The 27,654-nt window shown below is 38.1% G+C and overlaps 1 protein-coding gene across 1 annotated transcript; it reads left to right on the forward strand.

The window, feature by feature from the left end:
* PON3 (paraoxonase 3) lies at positions 1-27,654 on the forward strand. The gene is made up of 9 exons (XM_032252904.1): positions 1-172; positions 1,738-1,808; positions 8,822-8,877; positions 14,261-14,426; positions 19,322-19,448; positions 22,759-22,959; positions 23,995-24,076; positions 24,346-24,474; positions 26,763-27,654. Exons 1-9 carry the CDS (start codon positions 99-101, stop codon positions 26,919-26,921), a joined length of 1,065 nt encoding a protein of 354 aa, XP_032108795.1. The 5' UTR covers positions 1-98; the 3' UTR covers positions 26,922-27,654.

Raw genomic sequence — 27,654 nt, forward strand, 5'->3', positions numbered from 1 at the left:
CGGGGCCGAGCGGGCCCCACTCGGTAGGCGAGGCTGAACTGCTGCAGTGCCCCCAGGAGCTCTGCGCGCCGCTCGTCGTCGCTAGGCACCCCGAGACCATGGGGAAGCTCGTGGCGCTGGTCCTGCTGGGGGTCGGCCTGTCCTTGGTCGGGGAAAGGTTCCTGGAGTTTAGGTGAGTGGCATCTTGGCGTCCTCTTCTCTTTCTCTCCTCTTCCAAGTGAGATCAGGAGCTGCCGTGCGCCCCCTTCCTAGCGGGTAGGAAAGAACAGCTTTGGAACCTCACTCCTCCATCGCACCCAGCAAACTGCCGGTTGAGACTCACTTTGCGTTTCGAAAAACTGCCAAGCAGGAATACTCCCATTTATTTTTTGAAGGTTATGACCGCCCCCGACCCGCTTTACTTTCTGAAAGTCATGACCCCTTTTTACTTTGAGAACGTGATGACCCCCTTTCCCAGGTCGGCCTCAACATTCTGCTGGGGAAAAAAGAACGTCCATCGGAAACTTGGACTTGGGAGAGAGAATCAGGCTACCAGTGGAATATTTATGGCTGAGACATTGCCCAGGTCTAGCTAAACACAGACTATGCTGGGTTATGGAACCCATCCTGGTTTTAAAGAGCTGGCCAGACAGCAGGGCAAACCTGCTGAAACCTGCAGGCGGCAACCGGCATTTTGTAGGCATTTGACCTTTTGAAGTGGAAGATACAATGGTAATAGCCAGCCTAGAAATGTCTCAGGAAAAGTCAATACTGGGCTAGAAAGAAGAACCTTTAAGTGGTAATATACATTCATGAGTGGATCGAAAGCCTCTGCTTGCTTTCAGTTGTCTTCAAGTGTTTATGTACTTCTCTTAGTAGAAGCTGGTCTTTTTCAGAGGATCACGCCTAGAATCTGTTGAGGCGGCTGGTGCCTATTAGTAATACTTTCCACTTCGGTTTGAGAATTTTATTGTTACATTTGCTCCCAGTGCAACCACATGAGAGAATCATAAAATAATAATAATAATAATAATAATAATAAAGTAGGCCTAAGGGGTATTTTTTAAAAAACAAATGTCTGTAAGATAAGTATTTAGTCTTCCTGGTTATACTTTAATAAAAATTTTAAATTATCCCTGATATTTAGAAGAATATGGAAACATTCCATTTCACTACAGAAACAAGAAAACTGTATTAAAAGATAAATCGGCCAATTGTTTAAATTGTAGTTGGTTTAATGAATTTACCTACTTGCAAAGTAAGTCAGCATAAAATTTAACAATTAAAGCAAAAGTGACAGAGTTTGACTATTAGGGGGGCCCTGCTGAATTTTGGGAAAGCAGTTTGGAAGGAGAAGTTCAAAGGACAAGATTATATTAAGGGGAAAAAGTACAGATTTATAATAGACAATACTTTGGAAAATTAAGTAGTGCTATTTTGTACATTTAAATTAACATTGTTCGATTACCCATACTATTAAAGAGTGTCTTTTATTTGGGCAGCAGAATGTTTTCTATGTAGAATCACATTATAGTTTTTCAGCAATAATTGGGTAAGGTTAGCTGATATAGGTATAATACCCAAATAGTGTCTACATTATATACATAAACATAAAAGGAGGTGCCTACTTACTTGTTATGCCATTTATAAATTCTGATGAAGATAGTTAACCAACACGAAGATGATTGGAGTCCATGTTTAAACGTACATTTTGAATGCTGCGCCTTGACTTCTAGGGTTGGGTTTTATCTTCTACAGAGAAAGGAGCAATGCCTCTCGAGAAGTGGAGTCAGTAGAACTTGAAAACTGCCACCTTATTGAGGAAATTGGTACGTATGTGACAGTACCAAGAGGAGCCAGCACAGTTTCTTGGTCACCATTCAGCTGACTGACCCCTGCCAACTCATTTAATTACATGTCACTACTTAGACTTTCCCAGTGGGACATCTGCCCAGTCCACTCTGCCCCATGCAAGGCCTCTAGGGGTGTCCTACATGACATCATTTGTGGCTTTTTCTCAGCCCATTTCCTTACGGACCTTTCTCTGCATTACTTAAAGAATGTCATTGACCACACCCTGCTTGTCCCCTCACTGAATGCTTCTCCTTTCCTGTCTGTGATATTTCATTCTCCTCTTTATCCTCTGTTACCTTTCTTTTTTTTCTTTTAACTTCCTTCTTTCCTTCCTCCCTCCCTTTCCTTGTTGTCATTCCTGGCTTCCAGTGTTATTTTTTTCAAAATTTATGTACAAGTACTAAGAGTAATATGACTTAGCTCTTCCCCTCAAGAACCTCACAGCCTACATACCTTCTTTTAAAAAATTAATAAAAAATCCACAACCCAGTCCCTACCCTCTCAAACTGCAGCCCTTCTTTGTTAGTCAGTTAAAGGGTAGCTCACCTCAAACTCTCCCTAAGCTGTAATCTACTTTACATTTCTGTCTTTTTCTCTTTCATCCACCCACAATCAGCTCTGCTTTTACACTTTTCCTATGTATGATACCCACATTCTCAAAAGATTCAATTCAAAATCCAGGAACCATTGTTCCCTGCTTATCCCTCATGCTTCTGTGTGAGACGTAGGCTAATCTCACCTGCTAGTTAATGCCATACGGCTTATTTGGGCGCCCCACCTCCAATTCTTCCTGACATTGCTAACAGAAAAGTAAAATTGGCCAGGTGCGGTGGCTCACGCCTGTAATCCCAGCACATTGGGAGGCCGAGGCAGGCAGATCAGGAGGTTAAGAGGTCGAGACCATCCTGGCCAACATGGTGAAACCCCATCTCTACTAAAAAATACGAAAATTAGCTGGGTGTGGTGGGGCATGCCTGTAGTCCCAGTTATTCGGGAGGCTGAGTCAGGAGAATTGCTTGAACCCGGGAAGTGGAGGTTGCAGTGAGCCAAGATCACGGCATTGCACTCCAGCCTGTGTAACAGAGAGAGACCCAATCTCAAAAAAAAGATGAAAGAAAGGAAGGAAGGAAGGGAGGGAGGGAGGGAGGGAGGGAAAGGAAAGGAAAGAAAAGGAAAGGAAAGGAAAAAGGGGAGGGGAGGGGAGGGGAGGGAAGGGAAGGGAAGGGAAGGGAAGGGAAGGGAAGGGAAGGGAAGAGACGGGAAGAAAGAAAAGTAAAATCAAATCAGGCTAGATTGTGTTTCCTGTTCTGGGAGTATGTTCTTTCACTTTCTCACCTTTGCTTATGAAATTCTCTCCAAACTTACTGATTCTTCTGTCTCTGCTTACTGAAATCAGCTGCAAATTCATCTCCTTCCTCTGAACTCTGACAGCACTCTGAAGCTCCAGTTCACTTATGACACCTGCCACATGCCTTATATTATAGCTAGCAGTGTTCTCTCTTTCGCTATCAGATTGTAAACTCCCTAGGGTCAGAGGCTGTGACTTATTTATTAGAATGTGATGGGATAGCTTATTTTGTGATATGATTTTCTGTTTTATTGCTATATTTGAAAATATAGAAAAAGTGCCCTTTTGATTTGGGTTTTCTCCCTTTTTGGCCTCTCAATTCCTAAAAAATAAAGTAATCTGACTTGACTCCCTAGTCTTAGACATGGTTTGTGCTAGCAGCAGGAAAGCAGAAGAAACTGAAGAAACCTTTCCTGACTTGTTTTTCCTGAGCCCCTTCAAGGGATTCTGATGGAGAAAGGATATGAATATGTGGATATCTTTGAATAACAGGGACCCCTACCCCACTGCCTGATAGCAGCCTGAGGGAGGAGCATGACCTCAGAAGGAATTGTGTCAAGGTATCTTTAGGGATGCTGGACCCTGTGTTCCATCTTAGGCAAAGACCTTGTGTCATTGCATGACATGGAAGTAGCAGAACTGTCTAAATTAAAGGGACCAATAACTTTGGCAATGAATAATTTCATGATACATAGTGTAGAATGAATGCCAGATGGCCTTTCCAAAACGTTCTGCTTAGTTTTAGAACCCACCACCTAAAATGATTTAATAACTCTAACAGAGAAACCCAGTAATGACTCAGATTGGATTTCCCATCAACTTAGTGGAATGGGGTATCAAAGCAATTTAATGTTAAAAATAAGGAAATGTGACATTGACTCATTTGTTTACTGTTTTGTAGTATAGTAGTATTCATATTCACTATACAAATGAGTCTCAAAAGATGTAAGCCTGCAAGTAATTCAGAGGTATAATTAGACTAGATGATTGGTAAGGTCTAGCCTGACTCTTGAATTGTATCACTCAACTAGATTCAAGAACATAAAATTAGAGTTAATATTGTAAGTCTTAGGTCAATGTTCTGATTACCCAAATATTTTGAAGAAAATGATTTAAATAGAAGCAGGCTAGGGGCAGAAGAAAAAAAATGCCATGTTACTTCTCATGTCTTTTGGCGTATGTTTGGTGAACTAAACAAGTTAGACTAATGATGGATCATTTGCCAGTAGGACAATACTGATATATTATATCTTTTGAAAACGCTGGTTTATCAAAGGCCTGGTGTCTATAAGCACCCTTTACAAACATCTACATCATCCTCATAACCAATTTGTAAAGTGGGTGCTGCTATCTGTGCTTTGGAGATTAGGAAATTGACCTACAGAAGAATTAAGTTGCTTGCCCAGCGGTCTGGAACTAGGGGGTAATGGGATTAGATCATAAGCCAACACTGTTTCCTTCCATACCTTTGTACTCTCTGTTGTGTAATGCTACCTTTCTTATCTGCTGACAACACATTTTTATTATGGAAAGCTCCAGTAAAGTTTTACAACAGCAGAAAACAGAAAATCTGAGGTGCAAACAGCTGAAATATTACAAGATATAGGTAAATTAAAACAAGGCAGGCTAGATATTTAAATTCAGATAACTATAAGATAATTCTCACAAGTCACAACTAGTTGATGAGTAGAAGGTTTTATAAAGCCATGAAAAGCCAGCCACTGAAGGATTTTAGGTAGGGTATGGTAGGCTGTAACAGAGCTGGAGAAAAATTTTTATTTGTGTTTTCAAGATCCAGACTTTTGAGGTTTATTTTATTGGTGGAAGAAACTCTTATTTTGTTTTTCCTCCCTAGCATTTTTTCTCGGAAGAAAAGTTGAAAGGTGAAATATATCTTTCTCCAGAAATCATATCTCATAGATCTTTTTGTATGACGTTGATCTTTTTTTCCAAGGCTTTGATGGTCAAGGATTGTTTTAACCAGGACGTTACCTGGCTGCCCTTGGCATCTAATCAAAGCTATACTTGAAATATGAATACTTTAGTAGGGCTTTCACTGGGCAGGATTATCGAGTAGGCGACCTGTGTATTTAATGCCTTCCTATTTTCCCTTCCACTCCTTTCCATTCTATAGCTTCCCATGTCTCCAAGATAGGCTTCTACTTCATAGTAGGTTCCATGTGTTTTCTTAGCTGGCTGTCAGAAACTTCTTTCCAAGATATGAAGTGATGATGATGAAATTAACTGATAGTAATATTTTGATATGACCCTTTCTCAGAGTTCCTGTAGGGGATGATTGGAGAAATTAAGAAAAGAGTAAAGAAATGAAGTTATGCCAAATAGTAGTAGAGTTGACAGTCTAAGAAGCAGTAGGCACCTATTCATAAGACTGATTTTAGACTTAGCAGTGGGGTTTTAATGATAGTTGTGCACAGGCTAATAAATGTGTGGAAAAGTCTTAGAGGAAGGTATTCTGGGGCTTTTGCTCCTGCAGGTGTCATTGTTCCTGACATTCATGGGGCCTGTCCTGCAGGTGCAGTGTAGGTGGAAAGGAGGGGTAGAGATTCTGTGCAAACTTGTATGGTAATTCTTTTCCATTGCTGAGTGCAAAGCATCAGCTTTCCCATGCTCTGGATGGAGCAAGTAAATAAAGACAGGCACAACACGTCTTAAAAACACCCACTCTGTTTTAGGTGAGTTATTGAAGTAAGTTTATGCTGTCAGAGGAGATATGTAAAATGCTGTTTGAAAGAGAAGAGGAGCCAAACACGATTCAGATATCTTGGACTTGGAAATCATCACCCATTTTTCAATAGTTTTTCCTCAATACAAGACAAAGTTCAAAAAACAAAATGTATGTATTTCTTTATTGAACCAGCCAGCTTTATTAAGAGCTTCTACGGTGAAAAGGCAGGTATTATGTTGGGTATAAGGATACAACGCTGAATAAAACCCAGTCCTTGCCAGAAAGCAGACCATCTAGTAGGAAATCAACAAGTAAACGGAGGGGTGCAGCCCAGTCTGAAAAAGATCATGGTGGCCATAGTCACAAGTGATCATATTAATATATAAAATGGATGCTAAGACCAGGAAAGTGTGGATATGTTGAGAAGGTGGTCCCAAAACTCCAAGAGCCTGTGGCCTTGGCCAAGTAGAGGTGGGGTCGGGATGGGAAAGGCCTGAATGTTGCAAGGAGAGAGCAACATATGCACAGACATGCCAGTGAATGAGTGTGGCCCATGTTGCAAACTACTCAAAGCACAGTAGTAAGTACCACAGCACAGCTGCAATGTAGAATAGAGAGTGGGGCCACAAGAACTGAGACTGGAGCCAAGATGTTTGGGACCTAGACCAAAGAGCTTAGGATTTATACTACCAGACCTAATGGGCCTCTGCGAGGTTTTAAGCAGGGGGTAACAAGGTCAACTTTAAATTTTAAAATATGACTATCAGCAATGCAGAGAATGGGTTCAGGGAAGAAAAGTTGAATTATTGGGAAGCTATTGTAGAAATCCAAGAGGAAGTTCTAGAGCTTTAATGACTGGTGATCAGTTGGATTTGGAAATTAAGGAAAAGGAAGGCATCAGAGTTAACTCCAGGCTTCCTGCTTTGGGTGTTTGGGGAATGGTAGCACTATTCATTGAAATAGAAATACAGAAAATGGAGCAGATTCGAGGGAGAAATATTTCAGATCAGTTTGGAATCTGTGGAATATGAGAAATAAAAGACTCAGGTAGAAATGTCCAACATACTGTTTAATACAAAGGTCTGGAACCTGGAAAAAAGCCTTAGAATTGATTAGAGATTGGAGAGAAGCCATCTGCTATGATCCATGTGGGACTAGAGTGCATCATGTGGGTAAAATGTATGCTCTGCCGTGAGAAACAGCCAAGGTCAGACAGAGCCTGGAAAATACTCCTCTATAGGACAGAGATGGGAATAAGACTAAGGTACAAGGACACCAAGAAGGGAGTGCAGAAAGGCAGGAGAAATGTCAGAAAAGTAACCAACCAGTATTCAATGCAATTTCTAAAATGGCTTTATTCAGTTTGCTGAATTCTTCCAATGTCTATGTCATTTCATGTGGAAATAGCTATCAAGGTACCATATGGGTAAACCCTGATTAACTGGAATGCTTAGGAAATGGGAAGTTCTGCTTAGTTTTCATATTTCCAGTTGGGGATTACTTTTGACCTTCAGTATAAAATAATAAAATAAAATCTTTCTCAACTGCTAAGTGCCTGTTGTTCACCATTTTGTTGATTTCAATTTGCATCATTTTTGACTTTGCTGTAATTTTCTTTTTCATATTTTCCCCTATACTTCCCCCTGTTGCCTTTTGACACTGTAGTAACCCACTACCCTAGGTAACCATTTCTGCACATGTTCCAATTACTATGACTGTGTCCCAAACCACCCCAAAACGTAGTGACTTAACCGCCATTGCTCAAGAATGTGCACTTTTGGCAGGGCACAGTGTAGGCAGTCTCCTCTGTTTCATTTACATCAGCTAGAGTGACTCACAGGCTGGGAACTGAAGTCATCTTCAGCTACTATGGCCTGAACCAAAGGAGCTGACTCTTTCCACTTTGGGTAATGCCTCTGTACTCTTTCCTCTGTAGCTTTAAAATAGCCAGACTTTTTACATTTTGATCCAGAGTTCCCAAGGTGCATGTCTTAAGAAATAGAGAGAGAGAGAGCCAGTGGTAGCTATGACTAAGACTTAGCCTTGGATGTTATGTGGCACTGTATTCATCTTATTCTGTTTGTTAAGGCAGTTACAAAGTTCTTCCTAGCTTCAACAGGAGAGAATATAGACTTTACTTCTTGCTGAAAGAGTCTGAACATCACATTTTAAGTGCATGTGGCTGTGGTACATATTGGTTCTGACATATTTGTAGAACATAGTTTGCCATACTAAATAACCATTGCCTTCATTCTTATTTCTGTCTACTTGGAACCACATCATATGTAGATCTGTGTTCTGTGACAACCCATTTTTCATCTTGTTCCCAGTCAAAACTTATTATATGTCTCTTTCCGTAGGAAAAAAAAATGCTGAAAACTAGCTCTCAATGAGAAAATGATCTGACTAAACTCTTTCCTATTAATTTATACTTAGCAATCTTTCATATTCATATATACTCAGTAGTGCATTACTCAATAATTTCCCAATATGATTGCATAATGATAGAGTTTTAGGCTTCATGTTGGAGGAGGAGTATTTGGCAGAGAGGCCTGTAATAAAAGATGTTCAACATTATGACTTTCCAGATTTTATCACTCAGTCTATAGACCAGCCTTCTATGGGGAATAAAGCTGAATCTCTCAGGACATGCCCTGGAAATTACTTAAAGAGTAAGTCTAGGATAAGAGTTTATTTTCTAGTTATTTGCCTTTTCCTCCTGAAAATGGGGTTCTAAAAAAGGATTCAGTATTTGAGGAGTCTGACTCCAGTTTTACTGTAGAGTAGCATGCCTGTGAGATTCCTGAAAGTTAATATAGTTTCCCAAGTAAATGGTTGAAAAAGTCAACGATTTCCAAAAGAAGTTTCCAAAATATGTTCATAGTTTGGACTGTGAGGTATATTTTTTAAGCCTTCATATATGCATTTTTTCTGATTCTACCCTTCTTTTGCAGAAAATGGCTCTGAAGACATTGATATACTTCCAAGTGGGCTGGCTTTTATCTCCAGTGTGAGTATTTTCCATGCTGCTCTGATGCTTATGTCAATAGCTCTATAGACAGTGCATCAATGTTGTCCACTGGAGCTGCCAGATGGATCCCTACACTCTCAACCCACCTCTGAGTAAACCAGTCAACTAAAAAAGCCAAAACAGGATTCTGGAGGGCTAATTAGAACACGACAGGAATGCCCAGCTTTGACTGCCTCATGGTGGGCAACTCCCTGTGGTTAGTGGCATACTCAGTAGGGTCTTGATAAATATGTATTGATTTCCATTCAGTTCCTACGCTAGTCTCCAGATCTGTCCAATTGCTGTCTACTCTCATCATTGCCCTATTTGACTGGGTTTCCGTTTCTGGTAGTCATCTTCTCACTAACTGGTATTCTTGTCACCATGCCTGCCTGTATTTGGAGCTCTGTAAATGTTAGTAGATCGAATGTTAACCATGTTACTCGATTTAAAACTCCAAGCACTTTCCATCTTGAGTTCCCTGCCATTATTAACTAGTCTTTCAAAGAGAGGTAGAGAAGAGACTGCATTTTATTCCCAATACTATCTTCACAGGAATAATCAAGAAGTTATGCCAGGGACAGCATTTTGGTAAACATACAAAAAAAAAGTGTACTTATGATAGGTTGAAATTTTTCATGTATTAATATTTGTTAAATCAGCTGCACTTTGGAATGGAGATATAATTTTGAAAAACTGTATTTACCACATTTTCAATGTGAATTCTGATTGCTGGAATTGGATGCCTAATATTCCATTTAGGACAATAAAATACCACCAAAGAAGATGAATTTTGAATCTAAATATTTTTGACCAAAAAAGGAGTGCATATAGTAACCATGGCCTTAAGTTATAAATTCATAAGTACACACAGTAGAGTACAGTGGGGCTCTCATTTGGACCTTAAACTGCGGCTGGTGCCACTGCTGGTACTGGTGCTAGTCTGTGTGGGCATGATTTTATTTCTTTATGTTTGCTTCAAAATCAAGGATAAAACAAAATGTTCTAGAAAAGCTTTTTCCTTGTTGACATAAATTTTCTATTGTCGGTTTAGATTTTCAATATTATGCCAAATACAACCACTAAAAGTAACGATTCTATAGCCAGAAGATTTCTTTGCTGTTGTGAAGTAGTATTTGTCCTTTCTACTTCCTGTGAAGTAGTATGGTTTTTAAAAAAATTTTCACTGGAACTAAAAGTTCTGAATCATTGCTATACTGGAAGTATATATTTTCATCACAAATAATTTTATGAGAAATGTTAACATAAAGTTCTAAATAATGGATCTCCCTCTGTAAATGAACAAACTACTCATACTTATAGGATAAGGATGATGTTCTTTGCTTGTTTCTAATCCTTCTGCACTATAATAAATTCAGGACCTTGTTCTTTTGGTTTCTCCTTTCACTCTTTCTTGCCATCTTAGAAGATGTTTGAAAGTTACTGATTTAGAGAGTAATTCTGTGCAGTAGATATTTCTAGTCTATTTAGGGATTGCAAACAGGGTATTTTTTTTTCCTGCCTTGGGACTTGACATGCTTCTCTTTGGCTCCTTCTTCACGCTTTGCCAGTTAACTCCCATTTCTTTGTAAGGGTTCATTGTGGTGGCACTTTACTTCCTCAGGAGAGTCTTCCCTGGCACTCTCTTGTGGGGCGAGGTGCCTCTTTAATATTCCCTCACATCCCCTGAGTTTAGGCTATTATACACCACACCATACTGATATGCTTACTCTAGATTTCAAGATCCTTGATCTTAGGACTTTGGAGCATGCATTGTTGTGCCCAGTACCTAACATGCTACGAGGCATATGTAAATCCTAGAATATTTACTGAATGCATGTGCTGATGGATGAGGATAGTAGAAGAGTTCAGTGATTGTCCACATATACCTGTGGTTTGTTGGGAAAAATAAGATTCCTGCATGTCTAGATGATGATTTTCCCCATTTTTACCAGTGAATGGCATGAAAAGAATTGCTTGCAGTCACCAGCACACAGTTGGTTTGCTGCCACAAACTCCTACCTAACTGCTTTAAATAGAAAACTAGGTGAGTGTGAAGCCATTTATCAGAAGTGTTTCTTTGATCATCAGACTTAATTTAGATCAAGCTTGTTTGCAGTGCCCCACCCTTGCCTCTCTATCAGATTATTTTATTTCTTTTAACAACCAGTCTTTCCGCTAGCTGACTGTGCTCCACCTTCTCCCAAGCTACCAAGGTACTTGTCATTGTGTTCTGCCTTGAGCTATTTTCCTGAGCGATATTGTCTACTTCCAAACCTTTCTGTATGTATGGCAGAGAGAAGCTGAACAATAAATGATCTGAGTAATTTAGGCAAATCACTTTTCTAGGCCTCATTTCCCTCATGTGAAAGGAAGGATGTGAGATTAGATGCCCCTGATGCATATATGTATATTACCATACATATATGTTAAAAAATTAAAAGCATATAATAATTAAATATGTGTTTATATATATAATTGCTATACAGGAATTAATTATATATTAATAATATATAATTATCTATTATATATAACATATAATTATATATTATATATAACATATATAAGTATTATATTTTTAAATTTTTAACATATATGTATAATTTTTTCCTCCAGTGCTATATTATCTGAGTCATTGAGCTGGGTGAAAAATTGGCTATAGGAGAAAGAGTGGATTGAAAATTGAATTTTATGGTCCAATGTTGGGGAGCATAGCAATGTTCTTTGCTAAGGAGAATAGATATAAATGAGAGGATGGATTTGAGGGCAGAATTTTGATTTTGTTTTTGACTAGTTGATTTTGAGCTGCTCTTTGGGAGGAAGTTGGGAATGCAAGCTAGAGCTACAGAGAAATGTTATAGATAAACGTGCAGACTTGAAAGTGCTTGGTATAAAGGAAATATCTGAATCTTTATGCATAAGATTTGCAAGGAAAGTGTATAGAGTGAGAAAGGAGGAGGAATGGTTGAGGACAGAAGGAGGCAGAAATTCAAGAGCCAGGAAGAGGAGCAGGACTTCTATCTGGAAATTCCACTTTTAACTTTTCTACAAGAAAGAAGGAGATTTACTGTAGTGTCAAATGCCACAAAGGTAGAAAAGTTATCAAAATAAATAACTGGGACACCATTTATATGATCATTATAAGGGTATTTCTACAAACTGGTAGGAGTAGACTACTAACTTCAGGGAATTGAGAATTGGAGCAATTCACATTAGGCAACAAGATCAGGTGATGTTTCTAAGAATTTGATGGTGAGGGGAAGAGAGATAAATGCATATATGAAGAGGCAGTAAAGCTAGGATAATATTTATTTAAAGAAAGGAAAAACTTGTAATTTTTCAGGCCAGAGAAGAAGCTGTTAGTGAAAAATGAATGGTAAAGCAAGAGAAAGAGGGTGTAATCTCTAGAGACAGATCCTAGAGAACAGGGAACCAAGAAAGCAGGTAAAGGATTTAACCTAAGAATGGAGGAGGGACACTCCTTCCTTGAGAAAAGAGGAATAAAGCAAGAGAATGAGTAAAACTGAAGAAGAATTACTGGGACAGAAAGGAAAGAATTATAGGAAATTCATGTTAAATGACATCATCTTTTCAGAGAAGTTGTAAGTAAAGTCATTCATTCATAATAAAGAGGAAGAAAGTATGGGCTGTAGAACAGTGATTCCCAACTTTTTTGGCACTAGGGACCAGTTTCATGTAAGACATTTTTTTCCATGGACTGTGAAGAGGGAGTGGGGAATGGTCAGGATAAAACTGTTCTAGCTCAGATCATCAGTTATGAGATTCTCATAAGGAGCATCCAACTTTGATCCATGGCAAGCTCAGTTCACAATAGGGTTCTCACTCCTATGAGAATCTAATGCCACTGCTAATCTAACAGAAGGTGGAGGTCAAGCAGTAATGCGCACTCACCTGCTGCTTACCTCCTGCAGGGGTTGGGGACCCCTACTCTAGAAGATAATGAAAAAATTTAAAAGGGAGACATGAGAAAATCTAATAGATTGCCTATCGTCGTGAGCAAAACAATCAATAAAGAGTACTAAATGTCTGGCTGAAGTTGGGGTGGTGACTGAGTGGAGTTTTTCAGCCTGACTTTAGACTTGCCCTATGTAAGAGCTAGACCAAGGCAAAGGGAGTTGGTGCAGAATGTGATAAGAAAGCAAAGGGTGTGCCTATTGATGATGATAGGGTTATGGTCTGGAAGCAGAAGTTTGTGGCTAGGGACATGCCAATCCCTTCTCCAGATGTGCTGACTTGAGAATAAGGAGGGAATAGTGCCTCCTCTGATGAGCTTCAGTAGTGCTAGTGTTATCTGGGAAAAGCCAGGTTTCCCCCAGGCAACAATGGGGCATACGATTTGGGCATAGAAGGACTGTTCTAAAAAAGAAATTTGAAGATATAGCTGGGGTTTTTCAGAAAAGATTGGCTACCCCAAGGGGGAGCAGTGGAAGGATAGTATTATAAGTGTATGTGTACGTGTGTAAAGAAGGGACAGGGACAGGGAGAGAGGCAGAAAGACAAAGCGAAGTAGGAAAGAGAGAAGATTAAATTAGCAGAGAAGATACAAAGTTGTTGATATTGATATATATCCGGGGACACGGAGAGGAAGTAGACTGTTTTGTAACTGGTGTAGAATAAACCAACCCCAAGATTTGTCACAGTGGACTCAGATGCAGCAAAGGCTCTATACCTTCAGGATGCCTATTGTTGATTGATAGATACCTGATCCTAATAGTAGAAAGGACCACTGTCCAAGTTACTGGAATAAACTTTTTGTGATATTTGAGTAAAGCATTCATGTCAGAATTTTCAGACATACCTATAGGAACAAAATAGGTGAAAAATAATCAACTCTGTAAGACTGGTATCCTTACGTTAAATCTTAGCCAGCTCTACTGTTTGCCACTACATGATATAATCAATGTAGGGATGGAAACAATGCAATTAAACTGTACACCCCTCCTCTCTGCTTTGAGGAAGGTTAGTTATAGAATACTAGGACTGGAAATAATCTTGCAATCATATATTGAATTTCTTCATTTTATAGACGAGGAATGTGAGGTACAGGCAGGTGAAGGGATTCATACAAAGTAACATAGCTTAGTCCCTTTCATTATATTTTTTGGCTTAACTCCTTCTCTCTAAATTAAAAACTCTTCCTATCTTTAATATGTTTCTTTCTGTGTTCATAGCCAATGTCTAGATGACATCGGTAATGCCCCAGATCAGATCATGGAAACAGCTGACAGAGTGAAAAAGCCCAGAAATCTAAATGAAATATACAACTTCAAACATTTTTATTTGGCTTTGAGATTTTAAATTCCATATGAAAATATTGTTTTAATATGTATATGTGTGCATACTTATTCTTTATTTTTTAAAGGGATTAAAATATCCAGGCCTGCCAAACTTTGCACCAAATGAACCAGGAAAAATCTTCTTGATAGATCTGAATGAACAAAAACCAAGGGTACAAGCACTAGAAATCAGTGGTGGATTTGACAAAGAATTATTTAATCCACATGGAATCAGTATCTTCATTGACAAAGGTAAAGCCTGTATGCTTAGGCATAAGGGGGAAATGAGGGAAATAGAAACCATTTATCTCCAACCCCTCAACATTTATGTTACAGGAAGAGAGAGGATGCTATTTTACCATACAGATGTATTTTTGTTAAATGATAAATTGGTATAAAACATTGTAAATATTGCATTAAAGAAGAAACGCTAGTATTTTTGGCCCTATGTGGTCTCCTCCTCTTCCTTCTATCTACTTTTCTTCTTGTTTGACTGTCACGACCTGTTCGAATACTGTTATCAGAAATCTAACATATGAACTAAAGGCCCTTTAGTTTAGTTTTCACTAAAGACAACTGTGAGATGTTAAAAAACATAACAGAAGGGAATAAAACAAATTAGATTCATCAAAACTGAAAGCTTTTATGCTTTTCAACCCAAAGAATGAGAGATAATACTTGTAAATCATATATTTGATGAGAGACTTGTATTCAGACTATATAAATAATTCTTACAACTGAACAACAAAACACACATAATACAATTTAAAAATGGACAAAGTATCTATCTAGATAGATATTTCTCCTAAGATACACAAATAACCAGTAAGCACACGAAAGATGTTCATCATTCTTAGCCATTAGGAAAATAGAAATCAAAATCAGAATGAGATAACATTTCATATCCACTAGGATTGTGATAATTAAAAAGACAGACAATAACAAATATTGGCAAGGATGTGGAAAAATTGGAGCCCTCATACTTTGTCAGTGAAATTGTGAAATAACGTATCCACTTTGGAAAGCAGTTTTGCATTTCCTCAACATGTTAAACATAGAGTTACTATATAGTCCACCAACTCTGCACCTTGGTGTATGTTCAAGAGAATTGAAAACATGTCCATGCACAAACTTGTACACAAATGTTTATAGCAACATTACTCCTAATAACAGAGGTAGAAATAACACAAATGCCTATCAACTGATGAATTCATAAACAAAATGTGATATTTATACAATAGAACACTATTTGACAATAAAAAGAAATGAACTAATCATGCATACTATAGTATGGATGAAGCTTGTAAATATTATGCCAACTCAAAGAATTTAGTCACTAAAAGTCACATATTGTGTGATTCCATTTATATTAAGTGTCCAGAATAAGTGTATTCCCACAGACAGAAAAATTTTTGGCAGGAGCCGGGTGAATGGGGAAGGAGGAGTGACAGCTAATGAGTAGGTGACTTCTTTTTGGGTGATGAAAATGTTCTGGAACTAGATAGTGGTTATGGTTGCACAACTCTGTGAATATACTAAAATCCACTGAAGTTTACATTTTAAAAGACTGAATTCAAAGGTATGTAAATTACATCTCAGAAAAGATGTTATAAAAACATAACAGTTATTAATATATCATATATGCTTTAAAAACAATAATTTCCAATATTATTTTTGACTGATTCTCAGTTCATAATTTCAAGCATTTAATTTAAAAATATTTGTGGGTCTAGATAGCATGAAGAAAAATAAGAACAGGGAAACCTCACTAACAGTAACCACATAAAAAGAGGGCCAAATTGAAGTGCTGGAATTTGGGATTTTTAAAGAAACGTTGTTTTAATTCTTCCAAATACTTACTGGAGTTATGATTGTATTGTAAAGTACAGATTTGCTGCGAATGACTTTGATGAATAAAAAAAGAATGATTAGTAATTATTTCTATACACTTATCCAACAGACCTTTGATAAATTCCTTTGGTCTATACCAACAAAGATTTATCTTTAAATTAACAAGTATCCCTTAAAATGCTTGAATACTCTTCTAGTCAGTAGGTTAAATATTTCCATGAAATCTTATATATATTTTTTATTTGCTTAGCAAGCTCTGCTTTCACAGATAATTGAATCTAACAATTTTTCATTGGTTTATAGTATACAAAGTATTTTCATATGATGTCTTTATTTCTCAAAATAAAATTCTGGGCCCAACCTTGACATTTCTTCTCCCCAGCCCATTCAATCAATTCATTATAAAGTTTTCTTCAATGTATCTCCCCAATATCTCTCCAATCTGAAATATCTGTCCACCTCTCCCCATCGTTGCTGCCACCATCCCAGTCCAAGCCCCCAAAATGACTTCCTTAATTTTGCATGGGCCACCAACTGTACCTTCCTTCTCATAACACCTCAATTCATTTTCATAGTAAGGATTGCTTTTTATACAAATCTGATTATGTCACTCCTTTCATCAAATTTTCCATATTGTTCCATCACTCTGAGGATAAACCCTAAATCTCCAGAATGGCCTGGGTTCCTGGGTGCTTCCCCTTTACATTCTGGCATCTGTATGCTCTCCAGTTTCACTGGAAACCATTCTTCCCCAGACTCTCTGGGCCAGCCACTCTAGATTTCTTTTCATTCTATGGAGTGTCTCATGCCTCAGGATCTTAGCATCTGCTGTTCCCTCTGCCTGGAATGTCCTTCAGCTACTTCTGGCTCACTCTTTCACATCATTGAGGCCTCAGCCTAAATATCATCTTCTCAGGGAAGCCTTTCCACCATCTTGTTCCAGGTGTATACCTTTTTATTTTTCTTCTCAATGTACTTCTTTTTTAAAATCATTCATTAAAGTGGTAACTTTTTTTTTTTTTTTTTTTTTTTGAGACAACAGTTCACTCTTGTCATGCAGGCTGGAGTGCATGATCTTGGCTCACTGCAACCTTCACCTCTTGGGTTCAAGTGATTCTCCTGCCTTAGCCTCCCAAGTACCTGGGATTACAGGCACATGCCACCATGCCCAGGTAATTTTTTGTGTTTTGAGTAGAGATGGGGTTTCACCATGTTCGCTGGGCTGATCTTGAAAACCTGACCTCAGGTGATCCACCCCCATCGGCCTCCCAAAGTGCTAGGATTACAGGCATGAGCCACCGAACCCAGCCTACAGTGGTACCTAATTTTTTTTTAATGTTAAAGGATACCAATTTTCTTTGCCTCTCTTGCACTTGCTCTAGAGCAAGTTCCTTCTCATCTTCAGGTTTAAACTTAACTGTTGCTCTTCAAATGAGTGACATTCGGTGAAGAACATGTCTCCCCACTCTAGTATTCTTTGTTTTCAGATTATTTAATAATTTTTCCTCCTTGCTTTCCTCTCTCAAATATAATCGCCATAAAAGCATATGTGACTTGTCCGTTGCAGATTCCAAGAGTCTAGAACAGTATCTGATGCACAGTAGGTACTCTATAAACACATATTAAATGAATAAATAAATGAACTCTATAGGACAGGCAGAACACATAGTAATACTCAACTTTATAGAGGGATACAATGAAGTTTAGAGGAATGCCAGTGAAGTGTGGCTTCACTTCTGCAGTTCGTACATGGCTGATCCAGAACTCAGACTGAGGAGGTCTTACTTCTAAACCTATGTCTGTTACTAAGGTGAGCTTAGGACTCTATTTAAATAATTTTAAAACCACAACTTTTTTGCCTCACACTGTATAAGACATAAGATTCTTTATTGGAGATGGTATAATAAGTGATCAGATTTAGCTGCAACTATTTCATTGCATGGGATAGTATTAGAGGTAGAGGTGGGTTTTGGACTTCTTTTTTTTTTTTTTTTTTGAGATGGGACACAATCTCAAACAGAATAACAGTCATATAATCAGGCTTCCAGAAGTTGAGTATATTATGATTGACAGCTTATCTTGTTTCTTATCTTCCTTAATTATATATTTAATTCATAAAGCCAAAATATTACACATAGAGATAGAGATGGAATGAGAAGACGGAAACCAAAAGTATTCTCACTAAGTATATCTTTCTTTGCAAATAAGATTTAGTAGATGTACTAGAAGAAATAAAACCAGGACAGCACATGATTGTTCACTATTGTGTCTAGCAAAAGACTGAAGGGCCGTGTTGGGACTGAAATCCAACCCATGTTCTGCTTGCTAAGCCCTGAGCCTTGGAACAGAGCTGAATCAGACCAGAAGGAAGATTTCATCTGTGAGTGAACACCTTTGCTTAGTTTGCATGAAAGTGCCCAGTGTGTTTAAGAGGTCCTAGTTATAAGCTTTGCATCTCAGGTTTTGAGCTTGTTCCACCAGGTGCTTGAAAACTACATCCAGGAAAGGAATAGGGAAGATGAATACAGAGCAAGTCCTTCAGTGGGAGGATAGGGCCAGACCCTTTAAAACTCCAGAGCTCATCAAACCTAGAACTCCCAATAAGTCAGAAGACAGCACTCTCAGAGGCCAAATTATTATCCTCAGTCCTGTTCAAAGCACTTCACATTCCAATTGAAATGGGTAGGTGACATTTCTGAGTTGGGTACTACCTGGAATTTGTTTGTTTTGTCTTGCATTCATATTTATGTGCCATGTCCACTGGGCTCACTAAATATTGTTATGTTGACTTGTGTCAGAAGTTCATTGTCTAGCTGGGAAATGTTGCTTATTTTAAGGTAATTTACATTGCCCTGACATTTATTGAGCTTTTGTTGCAATGTAGATAATTATCGCACACACAGAACATCTCAGCAAATTTTTGTTTGCTTGTACCCACTTCTCTTGTTGAAGGGCCATCTGGGGAAACCACATTCCTGTTTATGCATCCTTTATAGTTCTGTAGCCTCCTCTTAGACAGGATATGCAGATAAGGCTGAAGAGATCATCACAAAAAGTCTTGGCTCTGCCACTTTGTGGTGATGAATTTGCTGATGGGTCATTCACCTTCTGAGCTTCAATTTCCTCAATTAAATGTGGATTCTGCATTTGTCTGACTTACCTATCAGGTAGACTGTGGGGGTAAAACTTAAGATGTACAAAGAAAACTTTTGGAAGTGAGCAAGTTTTTAAAACAAGTCTAATATTAGTTGTGATAGAGGTAACTTTCTTGGAAATTATACCTTTTTTCCACGTAGACCAAACTGTGTATCTTTATATTGTGAATCATCCCCACATGAAGTCCACTGTGGAGATATTTAAATTTGAGGAACAACAACGTTCTCTGGTATACCTGAAAACTTTAAAACACGAACTTCTCAAAAGGTATGGAATCAAAGTATTGTATAGTTCTATTTATTTTGCACCTCTGCTGTGTGCTTTGTTTTCTTTGGTTCAGCAGGTTTTCTTAAACTTTTGTTTTGTAGATTTTTTTCTAAAGCTTTCTAATGATTCCCATGGTGACACTTCTCAGCACCTTACTAGAAATTGCTGTGTTAGGTATTGAACATGCCTATATTTTCCAACATTTTGAAAGCATTTTAATCCTATAAAGGTGCTCAATTAGATTCGCAGCTCTAATTCCATCCTCTTTACCACAGCACCTCAATACCTACTGTGGGTCTCTGTTTAAACACCTACATCCTTTTTTGGTTGTCCTGATAGGTTGTGTTCTGTGAACCTCACCCACTGGGTGTTATAACCAACCTCCAGTTGGGTCACTTCTTTGTTTCATTACAGCTTTAAAGTAGAATTTTCTTAAAAGCCCGTGGGCACTTATAAAAATTACATTTGTTAAATTGATTATGTGGCAGGCACTATGCCAGAATACTTAATTTAACTTAATTCTCATAAAGCCTTTAATAATAGGCATGAGTAAGCTAAGACTTAGAGAAGGTTTGGGTTAGGTAACTTGCCCAAGTCACACAATTTATAAGTGGCAGAAACAGGGTGTAAACCTAGATCCATCTGAATTCAAAGCTGAGCTCTCAATTGCAATGATGAACATCTTTCTTGCTGCATTCATTAAAATAACAAGCTTTTCAGTGGAGAGGCTACCTGTCTGAAGGCTGTAGCAAACAATAAAGAATTCATCTTTCATCAAATGGGCTTAACACTAAAAAACTGGCTCCAAAACAGTAAACTGTTCCATAGAATAGATGAATAGGAAAAGAAAAGAAAGTTCATCTTCTCTCTTTCTCAACATCATATATTAATTTCTCCCCACAGAATATGAGGGAAACAAATGCAGAGGGTAGAAGTAAGAGGTGTTCAAGTTATTGGACTCTGCTCCTAACGCACTGTGCTGGGTTCTCAGGCCATACTGGAGAACAGGACTTCCACAGGGTTTCTGGGAAACTGTGGACAAGTCACTTAACTGGTGCCTCAATTTATTCAGCAAAATGGAGATTCTCATTTGCCTGGTTTACCTAACTGGTGGATTGTGAGGATCAATTGCATCCTGTAGGATCTCACAGGAAGAGTCTCCAAGAAAGTGCAGTCTGAAGGCACACCTGATATGTGGCCACTTCATTAGGGAGTACAGTCCCGAGAAGCAGACTTGAGGAACCAGTGTGAGGCAAGGAAGGGAGAATGTTTTGGGTTGAATTTTGTGCCCACCTCCCCTCCCCACCAAAAGATATGTTTAAATCCCAGCCGTCACCTCCTCACTCCGAATAATGACACTAATTGGAAATTGAATTACTGCAGGTGTAATAAGTAAAGTTATACTGAAGTAGAGAACCGTTAATGCAGTAAAACTTGTATCCTTTCAAGAAGACAGGCAGATATACAGAGGGGCTGCCATGTGAAGATGGATACTGACATTGGAGTGATATATTTACAAGCCAAAGAATGCCTGGGACTACTGTAATGCCTTGCTGGAAGAGGCAAGGAAGGATCCTTCCCTAGAAACTTCAGAAAGAACATGGCCCTACTAACAACATGGTTTTGGATTCCTGGGCTCCAAAACTGTGAGGCAATACCTTTCTGGTGTTTTAAGCCACTGAGTTTGTGATTCTTTGCTATGCCAGCCCCAGTAAACACATACAGTGAGGGAAGTCATTATTAAGCCAGCCACTGCTAAGTGCAATTAACTGCTTGAAGTCATGGGCTTATCCTCTACTAATCAACATAAGCTGCATCTGAGGACAATCTTGTCAGGGAGAGAAAGGGAGAAGGGCTTATCCATAAGCCCCATCTCCTATTAGTCAAAGGTTTGTCTCAAAAAGCCTTCACTTTCCCACATTCTTTGTTGTTGTGCATGTGCAAGTTAAGTTTTGTGGTATCCTATGCCTCAATGTCAACATGGAAGTCTGGAAGTGGGAGGCAAGAGGCCCACAGCAGGCATAAGCTGAGGCACTGCTAGGCTGCCCCTGTGGGAAGTACTTCAGACCTGTGCAGAACTGTTTGAGATAACAGCAGCTGGAACAAGGTAGGTGAGGCTACGAGGATCTAAAGAGGAGCCTGAGGATACCCTGGCACACACATTGATAAGCACTTATAAGGGGGAAGAACAGAGAGCTACAAAAGCAAATTGTGAGGCAGTTTAACCTAATTTATGGTATCAGACAATACTTTTTGGAGTAAGGAATGTTTAAGCAGATGTACAACAGGTGAGTAGTCCAGTGACCTTGGGAAAGTCATTGTATGTCACAACCTCAAAGTATTTCCTGATTCATCCAAATTTTCCTCTCCTAAAATTAAATCTAAAAATATTGTGCATTTTTAATGCATTATTTTTTCAAGTCACTTTTTTTCTTTTCGAAAATAAAAATGACTTTATTGTTCTTACTGGTTGTAAGAATAAGACTTGCTCCATTTAAAAATGTTAATGGTATTAAGGAACGTAAGAAAGAATATCACCTGTAATCCCATCTACTCAGAGAAAATATAAAGATCCAGATGAACTGGGTTATGCAATGATAACAGGACAGCAAAACCCTAACATCTTGGTGGCTCACAACTGCCAAGGTTTGTTTTGTTTTCTTACTCATGCTATGTAACCAGCATGAGTGAGAAAACAAAAGGTGATGTAGGAAGTCAGTTTTATATTATCCTCATTCAGAGCCCTAGGGGAACAACAGTCTCTATCATCAGAAAAGTTGCTCATTACTGTGGAAACATGAGGGAAACATGGTGAAGCAAGCACTGGTTCTTAAAATCTTCCATCCACAAGCCACTCACCTCATTTTATTTCATTTCATTGGCCAAAGCAAGTCATATGGCTGTGCCTAACTGCAAGGGGATTAGGAAGTGTAATTCCTGAAGGAGGATAACCATAGTTATCAGTGAACTACACTACCACTACCACAGATAACCATGATCAACATTTACAAGTAAACAGATTTTGGAGTTTGAGGTTTATTTGTTAATGTATTTTCACTGACTTCTGTGAAAGGGAAGAGTAAAAAATGACAAATGGCTAAAGAAAACTCATTAGGGCAATGCAGAATCATGAGTTTCTGTGGAATTCCTTAATCTATACTAGTTTATGTGTCCTCTTTCAATATATATGTATTTTTTTACCTCTTTCAATATTGATGAACATATTGGTCTATGTAGAGATGAGTGATTTTGACAAGGATAAAGAATAAATACCTCATAGATCTCTCTTTCCACCTTTCTTTCACTTTAGTGTGAATGATATTGTGGTTTTTGGACCAGAACAGTTCTATGCCACCAGAGACCACTATTTTACCAACCCCTTCCTGTCACTTTTTGAGATGATCTTGGGTCTTCGCTGGACTTATGTTCTTTTCTACAGCCCAAGAGAAGTTAAAGTGGTGGCCACAGGATTTTCTTCTGCCAATGGGATCACAATCTCAGCAGACCGAAAGTAAGCTCTTTTATACATTTTTCTGTCCTTTGCTCTTGACATTTTGGTGGACTTCTTTCCTTAGGAGGTAATTACTTCCTTAGGCTTACAAGTGAATATATGTTTGGAGGGATCAGTCATGGCCACGATTCACACTAAATCTGTGATCCTAAGCAAACTATTTGTTTCCTTGGATTTCAGTTTCTTCCCAGTTAAAGGAGAGACATGGACTTAAGGATATAAGGACCTCATTCCAAATTTTTACATAACTCTTGAAACACACTTTCTTAACACACTATATAGGAAGATAAATGAGCAATACGTCTGCCCCTTATGAGGCTAGAAAGTATTTAACCACTTATGCTAAGTTCAGTTACACAAAAGCTCTTAGGAGAGAGGGAAGTCTACCTTGGATTGGACATAGGGATTGTATAAGTTTGAGACTTATTGATTTACAACAGCAGACCATTCAATGAGAAAATCCTATTTTAAAAGCATGAAATTTTATGAGAAAACACTTTTTAAAAGTGTTTAAAAATTGAAGGTTTTTTTTTTTTTAAATAAAGAGGAGTACCTTGAATATTAACATGTAAATTTGAGATAATGAACAGAAATGATCCCTATAGAAAACACCTCTCGGTGTCCTTCCTCTTTTAAAATATTGTGATTGAACTTTATGGTCATATGGTCATTTATTTTCAAGAGCTAGATTTTAGAAGTATATACACTTTTGGCCTTATAAGAGATCCATTTATCTTCATTCAATTTAAGGAAAAAGTTGTGACTTCAAAGTAATAAGAATGAGCCTACTATATATGTCGTCTAGAAACACCAGTTTCATTATAGTCATAACTCATATTTAAAACCTGTTTAAAGCACTTAAAGAATATTAAAAATAAGACTCCATTATCTTCTTTTACTTAAAGGATTGAGTTTAGACAAGGATTGCAGTGGTACTTTGAAGGAGTGTGAATTTTTATACCTCTTCTCCAAAATAAAAGTGAGTGTTGTCTCTCATTACCAGTTGCTTATGTGTAAATGTCATTTACTTCAAAGGTATGTCTATGTAGCTGATGTCACAGCTAAGAACATTCACGTAATGGAAAAACACAATAACTGGGATTTAACTCAACTGAAGGTAAAAGTACCCTGGCTGGCCCACACAACTTGACCTCTTACCTGAGTCCCATACTTGACCCAGGAATGTGCTCCTTGAATGAGGAAAACATGGCTATTCGAGAGCAATGTCAGTGAGATTATGCATGCGCTTCTAAAATACAGAAGCAAAGCCCTTTAAAAATACCAATTTTAGGTATCAGAAGGAACTGTAGGGGTTGTGGGGATGAGTAGGGGCAAAAGCGAAGAATGGTTGAGACAATGTCTTTACTACTCCCTCTTTGTTGGCAGGTGATACACTTGGGCACCTTAGTGGATAACCTGTCTGTCGATCCTGCTACGGGAGACATTTTGGCAGGATGCCATCCTAATCTCATGAAGCTGCTGTTATATAACGCTGATGACCCTCCAGGATCAGAAGTAAGTTCCTATACCTCTCTGAGCTCACAGGCAAAGCTGCAAGAACAAATTCACTGGGAAGATTTGGCAGAATTTAAGCAGATCACATTTGGTGTTATAGAACTAAAGAAATTCTATGTATGAGAAGAGTAAAGGTTTTGACAGGCAGGGAGATAATATTCATTAATTCTTTTAGGCCACCATTAACTCTTCAATAATTCTTTCTATTAGGAATAAAGGAAAAACATAAGCTCAATTATTCGTATTGACCCAGATTGCCATATCATATTTCCAATCAGGAGAGAGGCTCTGAGCAGGTCTTGCAGTTAGACAAAGAGAGTTATATATGGGACCATCTTCTTTTACACTGTCCAACATGAAGCTCAGATAAAAGGATTTAAATAACTGTCATCTCAAAATAAAATGAGATTTTGCCTGCAGGTTCTAACATATATGATGGTATTGAAAATTGTCTTATTTTAAAGATGTTGTTTGTGTTATTTAAAAATATATCTTCTAAAACAATAGCGTAAGCCATTGCATTTTCTACATTAAAAACAACATTATAAGATACTGCATTTTCTGTGGCACTAAGGTTAACAATTTAAAAACTTTTAGTGAATTTATATAGAGCTATAAATTCTAGGCACACATACTCAGAGATTTATTCATAAAAATTTATTGAGTATCTGTGTTGTGTCAGACGTTGTTCTTTTGCTTAGGATATATCAGAAAAAATATACACGGATCCTTGATCTTAAGAAAGGGAGACAAACAATGAATAATAAGTATAAAAAATAAGTAAAAATTAAAAAGTAAGTTTGAAGATGGCAAGTTCTATGGGAAAAAAAAGCTCAACAGAATAAAGGGGATCAGGATTGCTGTATGCAGAAGGATGAAAAAAAAGCTCAACAGCATAAAGGGGATCAGGATTGCTGTATGCAGAAGGATGAGCAGGTCCTGCTACTAAAGTCAGAGATCAGGGTAGGCCTCATTGAGATAGTACAGTTTGGAAAAATAAAATGTGTGAATCCACATTTGGGGATTTGGGAAACTGAAATTCAAATTCAAACCCAGTAATTGGTCTAGTGGGTAAATTAGGACATACAGTTATTCTACTTCCAATATTGCTGTTTTTCAGTAAAAATGCGATTTTTTTTATTTTTATTAATGTATTAGTCACAGCTTCCTAAAAAGAACACAAGAAATGTAAAAAGAAACAAAAGTCCAGCCTGAGTCTAGAACCTGAAGAATTGTTACCCTAAACTAGGAAGCAATCCTTGCCTCAGATATGTACCCCCTAAAAATGATAGACAAAACTTTCCTTCAGGAGCCCAACCACAATGCCTGTTTTAAGGAAATGAAATATGATACATAGGAAAATTGGAAAATTGTTTAGGATCTTTTTCATATCTCTATTTTCAAGTTGAATTATTTTTAAAATTTTAGATAAGACTTACTTTTCTTCACAATTAGTGACACCTTTTACTTCCAGTTGAATCTCGTCTTTCTTACATGAAATCAAAGCTTAAGTATTTTTGTTTAACAAACCTGAGATGAAGGATTTCCTTTAAGATAAAAACAAAAAAAAAACTCTATTCTAATACGAGGTATCAATGTAGACTCATGACTCATAAATTTCTAATTGTTTTCCTTTAATTCCTATCATATTTTATTTGTGTGAACTTCATCCAGGCTATTGGAAAGCCTGAGTGCTTAAATATATACAGATTAGCAAAATTAAGTGTGTTAATCCTGGGATCAATAACAGTACTAGGCAGTGATATGTCAGACGGAATTCCAAAGTAGTTTACATTATTTACGCTTTATAGCCACTTTGTAGATGTGAAGGGGCTCCAGCTGTGATGACTGCTGTCTCACCAGTTACCAGGTTGAGTTGGCTGGATAACTGGGTGTTTCTTCATTATTTTGTCCTGTTTCTCTTCCCCATACTGTAATCTCAAAGGCAAGATACTTCCCACAGAGGGAGGACCACTATCCACTTGAGAACTAAATAACAGCATCCACTGGGTCTTACCTCCTTCTGTAAGGGATGGCTGCACTGTCAAAATTGTGTAAGTCATCCCTGAGGAATTTGGCTAATGTCAGAAAGCCAGTTCACTTTGGTGCATGGATAACCTTATGACATTAGTATTTTCATCAGAAAAAGAACAATTTATTGTAGATATACAGATTTTTAGCTTCTGATTTCTGAAAAATAGATTCATCTTGAAATGTTTGGGAAGGACAACATCATGAAACAGCCATTTGCTCACATAGTATACTAATGAACGATCTTTTCTTGACAGGTACTTCGCATCCAGAATATTATGACTGAGAAGCCCAGGGTGAGCACCGTGTATGCCAACAATGGCTCTGTGCTTCAGGGCACCTCTGTGGCTTCCATGTACCACGGGAAAATTCTCATAGGCACTGTATTTCACAAAACTCTGTATTGTGAGCTCTAGACTCTAGATAGTCAAAAAAAAGTCTACATGTTTGGCAAAAGTAAACTGATAATTATATGATAAGTGGAACTGTAAATAAATTGCAAACACCGACCAGTGTGTAGCTTTTCTTATGGATAGAAGGAGCAGACAGAGATTCTATGATAGCCACCAAATTGCAAGTCAGGTTACTGACAGTTCGACGAGAAGCAAAACTTTGCAGCTCTTTGTTAGTACCCCGAATATTCTTTCTACAATAAAACATGTGGACTATGTCCAGTGAGGTCTCCCACTCACCTAGAAGCCCTTGGAAACTGGGTCCAAGTTACCTCCTACAGTTTTGATGTTCTGGGACTCCTACAGTCTAATCCAAGAGAAAAGCTAATGTTCAAGTATTTACAACCCGTTTCTCCCCCGAGTTGTGCTGGGCACAGACTGTTAATTAAGTGTTCTAGTCTGCAGATAAAGCAAGAATCAGCATCATGAGACTGCCCAAAGCCCTTGGAGCTTGGATTCCCTAAGGGTACAGACACATAGGAAATCAGGTTCTGCGAAATCTGACAGTTGGGCCTCAGAAGCTACCTTAGGGCAGGCAGGGCTTATCTGTTCATCTGCAATAGGTCCTTATTTGTATTGATATGTGTATCTGAAGTATAGTTGGCCCTCTATAACTGCAAATTCTATGTCCATGGATTCAACCAATGAGAGATGGAAAATATTTGGAAAAAAAATGGATGGTTGTATCTGTACTGAA

Source organism: Sapajus apella, unplaced genomic scaffold (assembly GCF_009761245.1).
Source record: "Sapajus apella isolate SASKATOON/1434 unplaced genomic scaffold, GSC_monkey_1.0 scaffold81, whole genome shotgun sequence".
Classification (NCBI taxonomy): domain Eukaryota; kingdom Metazoa; phylum Chordata; class Mammalia; order Primates; family Cebidae; genus Sapajus; species Sapajus apella.